Below are 15,145 nucleotides of genomic sequence, written 5' to 3'. Positions count from 1 at the left end.
AAACAGCAATCTTCTGTCTACCAGGAAAAGTGTCCATACATTTTGGGCTGATGGCTGAAACTGCAGATATTTGATCATTATTTTGAAATCATAGTTTGCCCAAACCATGCTCTAATTCACAATTTTCTCTGATTAAAATAATTTATTCATATCCAATATTGAACAAAATTTTGTTATAAAAATAATGCAACTCTAGTACCAAAAAAAAAACCCCAGTCAAACTTCTGCTGGCTTAAACAATCATCCGTGCCTTGTGCCCAATATTAATAATAATTGTGCTGTGATTATTTACAGAAATGACTAGAAGCGGTTTGACTCCTCATATAAAGCAAACCGAAAATCAGCTGCATTTGGCCTTTCAGTACTCACAACAAAATGTAGAACATCTACTAAAGAGCAAAACACAGAAGTCAAAACAGCGTTACAAAGACTGTCCAGTAAGAACTGTGGCGCAATCATTTGAAGACAAATTTTTTCCACATAAACTTTCTTCACTGAGAAAATTGCCCTTTTGTTTCAAGAATCTCTTTCACAGTTAGCACAAATGTATGATTACCACAGTTCTACTTACAGACATTCAGATGATAAATATAGAAACAAGTTAGTGCTTTAGTGCGCTTTTCTAATATTAGAACATGTATATATTTACATTTAATTAATATAAACAGCAATGTAGACATAATTTACTTTGGAGAAAGTTCTCAAATCACTGCATTTGATCAATTTATCTTCCTTAACACAATAATGTTAAATATTTCCCATGACACTCTGAAAATAGGTACCTAACCTTAAATTCTACGTACAACAGAATGATCATTTCATAAGCTGTATATGCTGTGCCTACTGGATATGCTGATAAATAACGGAACTCTAATTAAGGGTTATAATTCCTCTGGATTTGTTTCCAGCTAGTTTTTTTTAGAGAAAAGAGATAACAGATGTGTTTTAAAAAAACCCCAACAATTTCTGGCTAAAGAATTCATACTGCTAGAAATGTATAAACCACATTGCTGTACCATACTGCATATTAAATAGAGTTTAATTTTGCTTGGGGTAGAAACAAGGAAGAAAAATGAAGACTAAAGAGTATGAAAATTATAAAGCACTTAAATTTTTGTGAAAGTACTTTAAATACGTATTAATTTATATTTTTTTGGTAAGAAACAAAAGCAGAATTCATGGTTACCATAGTTACACATACTCTTTGTTGTGTTTCAATGCCACATGATCTGATTCAAAGTAATATACATCAGGCTCTTCCTCATCATCCTCTGCAGTGTGGATGTTGGCACTTTCTTTGGCAGATGGTACATATCCAGCAACAAGCCTAGCCTCAGAAAGTGGCTTTCTTAGTCCATCACTCCCACGATCTCCTGTATTACAATTTCTCTCTTTTTCATCCTGTTTAATTTCTTCAGACTTTTTGGGAGATCCATTGATATTATTAATACCTACAGGTACATTCTTTTCAGTGGGACTAAGATTATTTTCCTCAACCTGTCCGTTTTCTCTACAAGGAGAGTTATTTTTAGTAGGGCTACTTCTCGCAGGGGCAGCCCTTCGTGGTGAAGTTCTCAATGTATATCTGTGTTCTTGAAGTTCCGACATAGATGTCATTTGAGTTGAAACACAGTCCAGCACTAACGAATGTGGTTCAGGTTCACCTGAGATTGATGCACGGTCATGATGAGCATTTGGGCTGCTACTGGTGTTTTCAGCACACTGTTCCTTAGAGGCACTACTATCTCCTACAACGTCTACCTCCTCCTCCGAATCCCTTAACAAAGATGACTGGATTTCAGAAAAGGACCCTGTAGCTGGCTCATCTGCCTGATTAGCACGCTCCTCAGGCAAGCAGTCATTTATTATTTTGTGGTCCTCTAACTTTACCTGTTCTTGAGAGTTTGTGCAAGGCACATAATGGTCTACAACACTGTCCTCCTTGTTGCTATTAAGCAACAATGAAGAATGGGCAAATGAGTTTCCGTTTTCTGCTACTGTTTTGTCCTTGGGCATACAGGAACTAGCACTGTTTTGCTTAGTGTTCCCATCAAGCTGACAGTCATCACAGTTAAGAGAATTTGAGTCTCTCTCACCAACTCCATTGACAGTCTGATAGCCTGCAATTTCGTCAACTATTGCAGAATTATTAAATCCTTCTGCACAGACATTCACCTTTTTAACTTCCCTTTTGTCACAATCATCCAATATAAGACATCGACAAGCTCGCTTAGTCCCTGTGGAGACTGCATCATTGTCCGACACTAAGCTTTTATGCTCCAATGATTCCTTCTCTGTTTTAGTAGGCAAGTCTTCTTCTGAACTGTTCGGTGCCTCTGAACGTAGACAGCGCTTAATTCTTTTCAAAACTGGTGAGACAGGTTCTGTTTGTTTTTTTTCACAATTTTCCACAGTTTGTTTATCAACATTATCTTTTTCTGAAGTAGACAGCCCTCTCTTTCTAGGGCTCACCCATGATTCCCGAGCACTCTGCTGTTTCAAATCAGTAGTTCTTCCACCGTTACTTCCCTTCTGAGTTTGCACAGACTCTGGCCTCTTCTTTGGTGACCTTGATCGTATCTGAGGATGGGGTGAAACTTCCTCTGGATGAGCAATACTACGGTTTCTTAATGTTCTACCACAAAAATTTTCATCCAAACCATTTAAACCCACTGTAGATCTTGTAACACGAGTAGATCGAGAAGCAGCCATACTATGGCAAGTCCCTAAAGTATGTTCATCATGATCCACTCATTGGGAAACCTTCAAAAAGATGTAAACAAAACAGTCAAAATATTAACACACACCTATAGACATAGCAAATCTGAAGAATATATTGTCACGAATGTACCTAATGTAAAACTGAATATGCCTATGCAGTTCTTTCTGTGCCAATAAATTAGGGCATTAAAAAAGTTTTCCATCTAAGCTGTAAAGTAGCTGACTTTGTATTTGTGGTTGTTCTGGCTTTAGTACTCGTGCGTAAATGTTGTTTGTATTTATGCCTTATGTAAGGCTGGAATGTTCCAGTTAGGCTCCAGTTACTAAAACACAATATTTTTATGTATTGTACATATGATATAATGTATTGGTATTATTATTTAAGTTTGTCTGGTCAAATGAGAGGTATCAAATCACATTCTTAATATCCCACAGTTTCACATACTAAGAAGGAAACCATTAAAATCATATTTGCTTGCTCACTTGTTGCTTAAAACAAAATCACTTTCAAAGAACAGAATTGCAATTCTAATTTAACAGGGGATTAAAAAAAAATAAAAATCACACTAGTAAAAAATAGTTACAGTCATTAATAGCAAAAATGAACTAAAACAAAATGCCTGAATCAGAATCATAAAATCATTCAAGTTGGAAAGGACTTTGGGAGGCAATCTAGTTCAACCTCCTGCTCAAATAAACATCAAGATTAAATTCAGGTTTAGTTACACAGGACGTTGTCCAGCTGGGTCTTGAAAATCTCCAAGTACAGATATCCCACAACTTCTCAGGGCAACCTGTTCCAGTGTTTAATTGTCCTTATAATGAAAATATTTTTTTCTTATACCAAGGTAGGGCCTCCTCTATTTTTGCATCATTTACATTTAAAAAAGCCTGGCTCTATCTTCTCAGTAATCTCCTCTGAGGTACTAGAAGGGTGTTTCCCAAGTCTTCTCTATTTTTAAACTTTTCATACAGTTGGTGAGATGAATCATCACCTACATAAGATTTAAGTAAATTCAGACTTCACGCTAAGTTTAAAACACCCAGTTTGAGAGTGTCTGTATTTCAGATTTCAGGGTGAAATGTCGGAGTACTCTACTTGCCCAATCTCAAAATAACATTTTTAATAGAAATCGGTTCAGTGTCATCCTTCTACTCATCTTTAAAAATTCAATGTCTTAAACCACATAGCACCACAAACGTGTCATAATATCCATGATAATGAACAGACATATTTGTGAACACGTGTAGTGAAGACTTAAAATTTTGAATATGGAATCAAACCTTCTACATGTTATTTAGCAAGGCTGAAAATGACAAATGGAGGAAAATTGTTTCAATATGCTTTTTTCATCTTCAGCAAAAGAGAGAAAAAAAGAGCATAAATTCTTGCAAATCTACTATTTAGGTGTCAGACAGTCCTACAGCAGAAAACAGAGAACAGGACAAGACCAGTATACCTCTTAAGCAATACAATTCTGTTTGACAATTAACACTAATTACTATACTGTCTGTTTAGGTATTCATAATGCAAGTAGTATTTCTTAATGAAAGTAATGTATACTAAAAGTATTGTTTGGTATAGCTCTAAATACTACTGTATAAGACAGCACATCATTTTGTGTAACGAAGAAAAGGCAATTACAAAATGTAAGTTTCAAATGTTCTCAAAACTGTGTTGATTTGTGCCGCTACAAGCCTCCTGCTTGTTAGCTATTCCCGCTGCCTTACATGAATGCCTGGAAAGGTGCACTGTTTGTATTCCTGGAGATATAGGTAAAAACCTGCTATTGTACTAACTTCGATTCTGTCCATTTAAAAGTAATGATGCAGGACAAAGTGTGAGATGTCCAATAAACTCTGTCTTAAGAGAAAATATAAATAATACAAGAAACAGCAAATGGGCAAAACATCAGTAGTTGAGTTGAAGAGAGAAAAAAAAACAGGTAACTACATGTTGTCTATAATGGTTGTTTATACCTATTTTCTACATGGGTAAACTTGCCTGTATATTCTTCCCTTTTACACACAAACTCAATACCTTCTGAAGAGTGATCTCATTTGGGGTTGAACCCAAACATGAAAAACAGGGTCATTCAGACCATTTAGGTCATTAGATATTCCGTTTCACCTAGGCTGTTCTAATTAAGGCCAGCACACGTTAAGGATTAGTAACTGACAATTCAAATGGATACTAATAAAATAAATTAAACCAAATTCCAATGCACACTTTGGTAAGTAATTACTGCTGAACTTGACAGATATTAGAAATAGTATGTAAGACAGAAATGTTTACTGGTATGTTACTTTCTAATGGTACACACCTTACATAAGTTAAAAAGTTATTATTTACTTAGTACAAAATGTAAAAAAAACTTACCATTGCAAAACTAGAAGAAATACAAACTTCTGACATTTCATAGAGCAGACTCACGCTGCGTCACTCAAATAATATCAATCACCATTGCTGATATCAATGATGTAATCCAAATGCCTTTTTACTAGTTTATGCCATCACATTAACAAGATTTTGAAAACTGTTGAGAAAAAGACAAAGGTGTCAATAAAACATTTACATTATTTCATTAAAAATTAAGAAGAATGCAACAGGACATATAAAGAGTAACAGCTTTTGTTATGAAGCAATTATCATTTTTACAAGTGTCCTACATAAAGAACAGTATGGTATAAAGTAATTAAGAATGTGAAATGCTAATTTAGGTTTCAAATGTAAAATATCTTTCTTGGTTATTTTTAAGTGATTCACTGTATCACACTAAAGATGTGCAAGTAAATGAATTCACAACAGAGTCTTGTGTTAGGGTGTTCAAACCTCAGAAAATATTTGAAGAGACACAAGAAAACAAGTGGTGAAAGATATTACTACAACTAATGAATTATAAAATGCATTGTCAAATATATTTTATAATTAGATACACAGTGAAAAACAATTATTTCTATTTAAGTTTAATCAACTGAGCAGAGCTCGAAACTTACATTGGCTCCAAATCCCTGAATAACCTTCATCTACACAAGAGGAGTGAAATGCTTTCCAGAGTTCACATTAAACCTATTCTTCACCCAAGGAAAACAATGTATACTACCTTGTTCTGCTGGTTTTGGCTGGGGTAGAGTTAAATAGTGAAAGACAGAAATATATCTATAGATCCAAAAGCCACACAATGTTTTCAGTTGTCTCCAGAGTTTGGGCATCAGTGCCAATGCCCAACAGCTATTACTTGAAAAAACATACCAGGAATCACATTTAATTTAAGAATATCTAGTCCTATGGAGGCACCATAAATCACTATAGAATAGTGATTATTGAATCTTTCATCGTATTCTGTTCACTTCATAAAAGTGAACTTATTTTCATATTGACAATTCAGAAACTTCATGATGTAAAACATAAGCTGATAGGTTTCTCCACATTTTTCTTTCTACACAGTTACTATATTTAGATTATATACATCCAAAGCCTTTGAAAATTGTCGTCTTTACTTTCAACCTACTTATGACTACTGGTAAGAGCAGAAAATGAATTCTCCATTGACTTGACAATGCAGAAGATAAACTAAGCCAAATAAGAGAAGAGATTAATTATGCCTACTTACAGTGAAATTCAATAATGAAAGATATTTCTACAATGATGTTACATGAAGTACCGTAAATTCTATTACCTGGATAACTAAATCAAATTAGATTTCAATTATTCAGTGGAATTTCTTAATTTAACAAACAGCAGAGAACTGCCATAATAAAAGACAAAGAAAAAACGAAAAACAAGGCAGCAAGGAAAAACACTTGAAAATGCAAGAGGTAAATGACTGAAAGGAATGAGCAAAAAGGAACTGTTGCTATTTAGCTGTACCAGGAATAAAAGCAGAAACAGTGAGAGATGAACTCCATAAGGAGCTCCAATACCAAGTCACTTCAATCTGTGTCCTCCTGTCCCCACCCTCACACCCCCCCAGGGAGTTTCTTCTGCGTTTAATATTGTGGTACAGTCTCAGTTACTTAAACCTAAATTGTTGCCTTTCCTATAGATCCCTTTGACAGGAAAGACATGTATGTAGATACCAAAAGTAAAGAGAGATTTTTGACAGATTATTGCAAAAACCAAACAACATACCCCAACATAAATCCCATAGCTCATTAACTTTGGCAAAATAAAAAAAAAAGCTGGAAACAAATTATAACAGTGAGTCTATCAGAAGGAGGCCTAATCTCAAAACTTTTTATTACTTTATCAGTCCACAACTAAAAACCATTCACATAAGTTGTTTCAGAAATGGCTGAAAATAGTAATGTTTGTCTTTCCTCAGATTTGTACACTTTCATCTCCCCTAATTTTCTTTCCCCCAAACAACCCTATTTTACTTACAGCAGGAAAGACATAACCCCTGCTGTGCCTAAGTTGCCTTTGGGGAGAGCAAGACCATTTTAGAAACAGCAAAAAGCATGCATAAATATCACAAGAGGAGAAACCAAGGTGGGGAAAAAAATGTTTTACCTAATCAGGATTTTTTGTTTAGTAGCAGTTGGGGGGTGGGGAGAAATAATTAGAAAGCTTTAATCAGGATACACTGAAATGACTTAATTACTGCTTAAAAACTAGAAAACAACGTTCAGAAGAGCTTACTAAGTGAACAATTAAATAACTTCTCCCAGAAGTTTCCTTGGAAAAATTGTCTTGAAAAGAAACTATTATTTCTTTACATTTTATAACCAATTAAAATTACTTTTTTGACCTAGAACAACCACATCTTCCATGGTACAGAAATTTAACGGAAGAGTAATGTTTTGGACACCACTCATTTTAGAATATATTTATGAGTTGGAATAAGGAGTGCAGGGGAAACTAAATATGCTTTTAGGTCTAAGCCATTCTTCAGGGAACCACATCAACGTTTAAGACAGACAATATTGCAATAAAGACTCAAAGTCTACAGAGAAAGAATCAGCTAAGAAACAACATGATCTGGTTCGCAAAGCCCACTAAAAATGAAGAATTTATAGGTGAAAGTAGAATGTAATGCAGACAGGCAAAGCTTTGAAGTAAGAAAGGGACTCTGAATTTGTCTCTTGTGGGGAAGGACCTGTGTAAGAAGTCAGCGAGTGTTGACATTGAAACCTTATAGGGAATAGTCATACATTAATCAGTATGGAACTTCTTCAGAGTGAGACTGAAGTTCGACTGCTTACAGAAATTGTCGATATATCTTACATACAATCAAGAATTTGATGACAGCATAGGATGGAGTTTCAAGGTATGCATTTTAGCATTTGAGAACTCTTGAAGTTTTACATAGCTTTAGGTGAACTCTCCTGATACACACCATAGTCGTATAATCAAGCTAGAATTTTTATTTAACTTGACCAGAATTCTATTTAGAAAAGCTAAATAGCAAACCTCTAGCAACAGAGGAAACAAATTTACATAGAGATGGAAACCAACAGTTAAAAACAGCAGAATGAGCAAACTCCTTCCTAAATATGCAGAATAACTAATTGCTTCACTGGGTTAAGCCAGTACTGGGTATCTGGGAACCAAGTACAAGTTGATTGTTTAAAGGAACCCCAAGAATTAAGAAACATGTACATAGTTAAATGTATGCTCAATGTGGCCCTAAGCTAGAAAAGGAATAGTAAAGAAAACATACTGGGTATATCACCATGCAGGACCTGAAAGCAGCAAAGCAGCAAAAGCCTCTACTACAATTGTGTGGTAGTGCTTTTTATATATATATATGGTACTTAAGATGGATACATTAACATTACACACAACATTAAAGAAAAAAATTATGTATTGGAAGGGAAACAGACTTGCAACAGGAAAAAGTCTCCAACAATTATTTGATGTCACTATTCTATGAAAATGGACAATAGCTATAGCCTTCCACAACTCAACTCTACAAAACAGAATAGTTTGTTCATCTTGAGTATAATGAATCATCATCTTACATCAAGAGAAATAATCTGTTCTCTTCCTGTTCTGAGACTCATCTAATAATCAGTTTCCATTCACGCTCAATGGTAATACCACAAGGTGATAAAGATTAGAACTTTTTCTAGTGCTCAGATACTGCAACTGTGGAGACCTGACAGCAGTAGCACTCTCTAGTCCCATACTGCAGTAAATCCCAAAATTACTTCAGAAACACTATCTGCTATTGGTGTGATTACCATTTACAAGAAAAAATGTGACACACATGTAATTGCCTTCTCCTGTTTCATTTCCATTCTGCTCTAGATCTGTGGGACCTTGCCTGCCTCTGGCTGAAAGGAATATTGCAGAATGTTTTATTTCAGTCATAAGACTCTTTGATCATACTTATTTCTGTCATCAGAACTTGGGAGTCCTTAACATATATTCCTTTTTTAAAACACTGTATTTTAGTCTTTTAAAAGTCTGTGTCAGATTTTACTTTTTTTTTTTTCCCCCAAATTGTAACACTTCACAAGAAGCATCACTTTTACACATATATTTCTAATACCAAAAAGCACAACATTTTCTGGGAAAGAAAACAAATTGAAACAAATCTATATCAATGCCAATAATATGGTGTGATTTGAGAGTATAAGACTGTGCATAATTTAGCTAGTTTCAGACAATGTACACTCGATTATTCTATATCTCATCCCAAACTATTTAATTTTGAAATCTTGCCTCCACTGACCTAATGATTTTCTAGACTGCTATTACAATGCACTTAATATAGCTCTATTAAAATCACTGTGACTTTTGCATAAGAATATAGCAAAGTCTGCCATATTTCTGAACACATAAACATTGTCTGTTTCTTTCAGAATCTCTCAGAAACCACCCTGAACCACTGGCCACTATTTTAGGAAACATCAGTCCACTAGGAACTAACTTGCTACTGGTCTATCTCAGTGCAGATATGAAACTGATGGCCAAAGTTGGCTTTTCTCAAGCCTCTTTCTAAATTCCACTTCTCTCAGGACTCAGAGTTGACAAAACCTGAGTTTGACCTGACCCTGAATCTGTAACTCAGTCTTCTACATTAAAGTGTGTTAACAAAGAAAAAGCATAACATTTATCATGAATCTCCTGTTTGTCATTACCTTCTATTATGAGCATGTCATAATTTTTTAACCAATATCTGCATCACTAAGCACGCATGCACACAATCTTTAATCATTAGCAGGACCTTGTATATGCTTCATGCTATGGCCCTTTGAGGGCAGTGGAGCAGTGACATTACATCTTCTGGTTTTGCATTTTCCACAGAGAATTACACCAAAGGTAACTTGAATAAGCTTTTGTGTTCTGATTGCCTAGAGACATCCTGATCATTACATCATTATCTTTCTTCTTATCGGCTATACTCTCCAGACTACATTATTTCAGTTACATAGAAACAAACAATTAGGCTTTACAGGTTTTAAGCATGCATAGTAATGCTTAAGTGTATATCTCAAAAGAAAAGAATATTCATAGGTAACTTAAACTAATAAATAAAACTAGTATATCTCTGTGGTATAAAATAGCAATTCTTAAATTCTCTGCAGAGTAGTAGCATGTTATTTAAAACCGTACATTTTGTAAAATTGAGAGCTTATTGTATAAAATGAAGTCTACAGAAGCTATTTACGTAAAACAGAATCTAATCCCTTGCAGAAGTATTTGCCCAAGACAAAAGATTAGCATCTTTGAACAGAAGAGAACCTGCACAGACAGCAGATTATCAGGCCTTTGGTTTATCTCCACATATAAAGCATATCACTTGCTAGCAATGTAGTATTACTAAATTAGGGATGAATTCCATTTAACAAATTATATTCACCAGTCTCTCACATCTAGAGTATGCCAGCATCTCTTCCCACATATACCAAGCTTAGCATAACTACATTAGCAAGAAATTAGTTTCTGGAGAAAGCACTGTATTTTTCTGATTTTACAGTGCATCAAAATAAGTAATACTTTCAAATGCTAGAAATAACCTCCACCAACAGACATTACAAAGATCTTACTTAAAATAATATATAACAATAAGCAGCTTAAAGCTATAATGAAAGTTTAAATGCAATAAAAGTAAAAATAAATAAACGTTACAAGGCTTCATGGTCTGGAATTACTCTAAGATTTCAGCCATCTCTGACACAGTAAGATTATATTACATATGGTCAAAATACAGTTTGTCAGAATGGGACAATGATTTACTTTACCTTACACATAAGGATAGCAAGATGAAATAAAGAAAACAGAGAAAAAAGAAAAACTTAGGATAGTAGGAAAAAATTATCAACAGTTTTAAAAAATTGTACCACTCCAAACTAGCAGGGACACACTTTACCAAAAACTAAAACTGCAAAGAACCAGAACAAATAGTTCAATGTGCTCATTTTCTTCCTTAAAATACATGGGTTCACCAGGCTAGACAAACCTATTCTTACATAAGAGGGGAAAAAATTTTTAGAAAGAATCTTCTTATGGAAAAAACTGTTTCTAGTTCTTTCTAGGGAAAAAAAACCAATGGACAAGTAAGCAAGCTGAATCTGGTACTTAAACAAAAGCTTAACCTCCTCCTCTGCATCATTGTCTTACATTGACCCCTATTTCTCTAAAACCTCAAAATAAAGAAAAAGGTGAAATCAGCAAGTTATATGGCAATGACTAGCAATGCACATCTGTTCCTTTGTATCCCTTCCAGTCAGCAGTGGGTTAGCAAAACGGCTGACTGCACTGTATTTCTCACTCTTCTGGGCTACCTACATGAGGAAATTTATTGGGAGGATGGGTACAATAGAGGCATCACCCCTTTTCCAACCAAACATTACAAGATAAGGTTGAAAGTTACTTCATATAAAACCAAATATGAATTATACAAGTGTAACTGTACAGAAGAACTCTAGAAAAGTACTATCAAATTTCTTCTCCTTACAGACGAACCCTAAACTGCTTTCAGTTTTTTATATCTTGGCCATATTAGAGTTTGCACTGAAATCATACATTGAAGCATCTGCCTCAGACTGATATTCCTACCTTGTCACCTCTCCCCGCAATTCTCAGTCAAAATAATTAGTCATTTCTGTACGCAAATACGGATTTTTTTTTTTAAACCCTCTTACTGCTTAAGACACATCCAACTTTTTATTCAAGAAGTTTTTCTGCCTCCATGCTTTGGACCAAGAAACTGGAATTTGGCATAGAGAAGCACTTGCCTGAGAACAAAAATCCCGGTGGAGCTGTGATGAAGGCAGGCTAAGGGGAATGATAAACATGAATGGATAGGTAAGGAGAGCAGCTACATTAGCAAAGTGAGTGGATGCTGACTGGAGAAAGAGACAGACTGGAAATCCTGAAAAACTGCTAAAATACAGAAAGATCCCAACTGTGAAACAGGGAAACCGGAACTGGAAATAACTGGAAGTAGACAGGCAGAATCTGGGATCTTACCTAGTCACAACTAATCTATACACATCACCTCAGCACCCATCTCAATTATCTGTCACAAATACTTGTGACAACTCTGTCAACACAAATGTTTGTGGAACTGTACTACAAAATGAATCTACAAATAGGTCTGAGATTAAAATATCACCTTTCATTTTTTCCTTTTCAGATGGGTCAAAATGGATCAATTTTTCCTGTGGGTCATATTAAAGGACAATGTGCCTCAGCACAAGTACGGGATCATGTGGCCAGAACCAACGGTGAAGATGTGAACTTTCTAAGGTGGTACCAAAGCCCTGGGAACAATAAACTACATTCCACACTTCAACACACCACTCAGTATTGCTTCATCTTAACTTACTAGAAAAATGAAAAAAAGGACCAATTACTGTGACATCATTTAATACAAATTGCATTCTACATGAATAAAGACAGTAGTTATACCCTTGCTGAACTTACTAATCAGTCAATAAAGTAACTATTGACACAATTAACTTACCAAGAAGACTAAAACCAGACTACACTAATAACTTTCACGTCCCAGTTCAAAATATCACACTTATCCTCACTTACTGGCTATCACTCTACAACCCTCTCACACCACTTACCCACTCTGCTATATTGTCCTAGGTGGAATAGCTTTGCTGTTGTCCAAAGAACATCTCCTGTGCAGGATTACCAAAACATGTGACTAACATCTTTGAGATACATTAAATTACACAGGTTCTTGAAAAGCTCATTACAAAATTAATTACACTAACTTGATTACAGTAACCATGTATGAAAAATGTTATTCTAGCAGAATAGACTCCAACAGTATTTAATCTCTTAAGCACAGCTAGAATGTAGTTTTATACCAATTTTGTACCAATAAATAGGAAAAAAAAATTATTTATTTCCTAATGAGGTTATTATTGCAATATGCAGAAAATATCAAGCAGGTAGGCTGCAACTGTAAGGGGTCATCAAGTACTTAATAACCCTGCTAAGATACTGATGAAAAGGAAGTTGATGAGGAAAACCAGTGCTCCTTTACTTTCTTAAAAGCCCCAAGGATAAACCAGTCTGTTCATTTTTGTAGACTACTACACTGGAAATATCTACTCTGTCTGATTTACTTTCGGAACAGTGACTGCAAAGATGCTACCCTTTGTAGTACACTGTAACGTGTGTATTGTATGAAATACTGTATAGAATATATTTTTTATCCCAGATGATTTTCAGTCAAGGGCATGCATTTGAAATATACCAATTAATATGCTTTTTATATGCAAAATTACAGCATCAGCTACATAAGCCTCAGAAGGCTATCATAACCACAAACACTAACATACAAGATAGAGCAGTACTACATACATACAACCATGTATTCTGCATGGGTTGTGCTTAGAAGTGCTGTTGCACGGGTACTAACGCAAGTACCAAAACGGAAAGTTTGGGAGTATGAGGCATGCAATGCTCCCTGTAAAATATTTTGAGTGTTGTATCAGATTTAAAATGGTTTTGTTCTCAATTTTTCATCAAAATTTAAAATGCCTCCTCTGTCCCCCACAAAGAAAAAAAAAAAGCAAGAAGGAAGGATGTTTTTCCAATTATTGCCATTTTTGAAAAACGTTTTAGCCACTTATTTTCCTTCTGATAATACTTTTGACTCAGTCTAGGAGACAAGCATGTTATTCTATAAGCAGACCAGCAAAACTGCTATCCTATGGGCTGGCTTCTTTGTAGTCCTAAATGCAACCCCGTTCTGCCAGACACCTCACCTCACCTCCAACATTTTGAAAAGCTTCATGTTCCCCCCTCTGGTCATCTCTAAAACTCAAGCATGGTGTGGCCAATTCTAATCTATACATGCACTGACTAGATTGCTAGCAAACCAGGTAACTGTTGGGCTCAAACTACAATGGTCCTTAAAAAGGGGACTCCAACTTTCATGAAAGCTGCAAACTCTTTACTTCTGACATCTTCACTCCCAGATAAATTTAGGGGGGTTGGTCAAGAGGTTCAAATGTTACTCAGTGATAACAGTAAACAAATAGAGGGATGCCTTTTTGCCAAAGCTAAAAGGCTGATCTAAATTATGGCTCTAAATGCTTAAAACATATTCCGGAAAGACTGGGGGTAGGGGGGGAATCCAGAAATATCCTGGCACCTATGAACAAAAGAAATGAAACTTGTCACAGCTATGCTGTGGCCCTGCTGCGCCTTCTGACCAGATGCATTTTTGTGCTCCAGAATTACAGGCACCCTTGCCACATGAGCTGATACTGCAGGTATAATTGTAGCACCACTCACCATGTAACCAGATGTGTTCTCACGTGCTAGAGGCTCTGGAAAGTAATGGACTAGCTTATAAGACAAACTATGTTTCAGCCTTGAATTTAAATACTGTAGTAGCCTGCTACCATCAAATCACAGAATCATTTAGGTTGAGAAAAGACCCTTAAGATCGAGTCCAACTGTAAATTACTTGCCTTATGTTGCTTTTTGATTGCCAGGTATTTTTAATAGCCCTAGCTCTTCTAAATGCTCGTGTGGCTGTGTTATGACTGACTTTGAAATATTAATAAAATTGTATAGTGAGGTAAGTCCCTGGCGCCCAGTAAGCAGAGAAACATCTATTTTCTGCAGAAACAGTCTGAGATCCTGCAACTGTTGAAATGTTTCACTGATATACCTCTATGCTAGAACCTCGACATTGTTGCAGTTCTCAAAATAGTGATTTGTGGCAAAGATCCATCCCTACTTCTTGGTCTAGCCTTCCACACAGGATATTCTTTATTTTTGTCGTCTCTTTTTGCTGTTTGGTCTGATACACAGCACAACTTCTAGCTACATTTAGCCACACATGATAGCTTTGCCTTTGCAGATAGACTTTCAAAGCAATTTTGAGCATGTTCCTGTACTGTGAGCTGGATGTCAGCCCCATCTACACTGAGAACGAGCCTGTCTCCCCAGGAGTACTTGAAGACTGACAAATTTTCTCCCAGTGCTTGGATATCC

The 15,145-nt window shown here is 35.6% G+C and overlaps 1 protein-coding gene across 4 annotated transcripts in view; it reads right to left on the bottom strand.

Annotated features, from left to right (window-relative positions):
* ZZZ3 (zinc finger ZZ-type containing 3) overlaps positions 1 to 15,145 on the bottom strand; it is a 61,059-nt gene that overhangs the window by 29,670 nt on the left and 16,244 nt on the right. For all 4 annotated transcript variants that reach the window (XM_054833310.1, XM_054833309.1, XM_054833312.1 and 1 more), the window contains exons 2-3: positions 5,102 to 5,258; positions 1,202 to 2,763 (exon numbers count right to left, since the gene is read on the bottom strand). In XM_054833310.1, the coding sequence (XP_054689285.1) occupies positions 1,202 to 2,712 (1,511 nt within the window). In that variant the 5' untranslated portion in view covers positions 2,713 to 2,763; positions 5,102 to 5,258. The remainder of the gene's footprint in view (positions 1 to 1,201; positions 2,764 to 5,101; positions 5,259 to 15,145) is intronic.

Source organism: Grus americana, chromosome 8 (genome assembly GCF_028858705.1).
Source record: "Grus americana isolate bGruAme1 chromosome 8, bGruAme1.mat, whole genome shotgun sequence".
In the NCBI taxonomy this organism is placed as follows: Eukaryota; Metazoa; Chordata; class Aves; order Gruiformes; family Gruidae; genus Grus; species Grus americana.
This window is presented reverse-complemented; position numbering and strand designations above follow the sequence as displayed.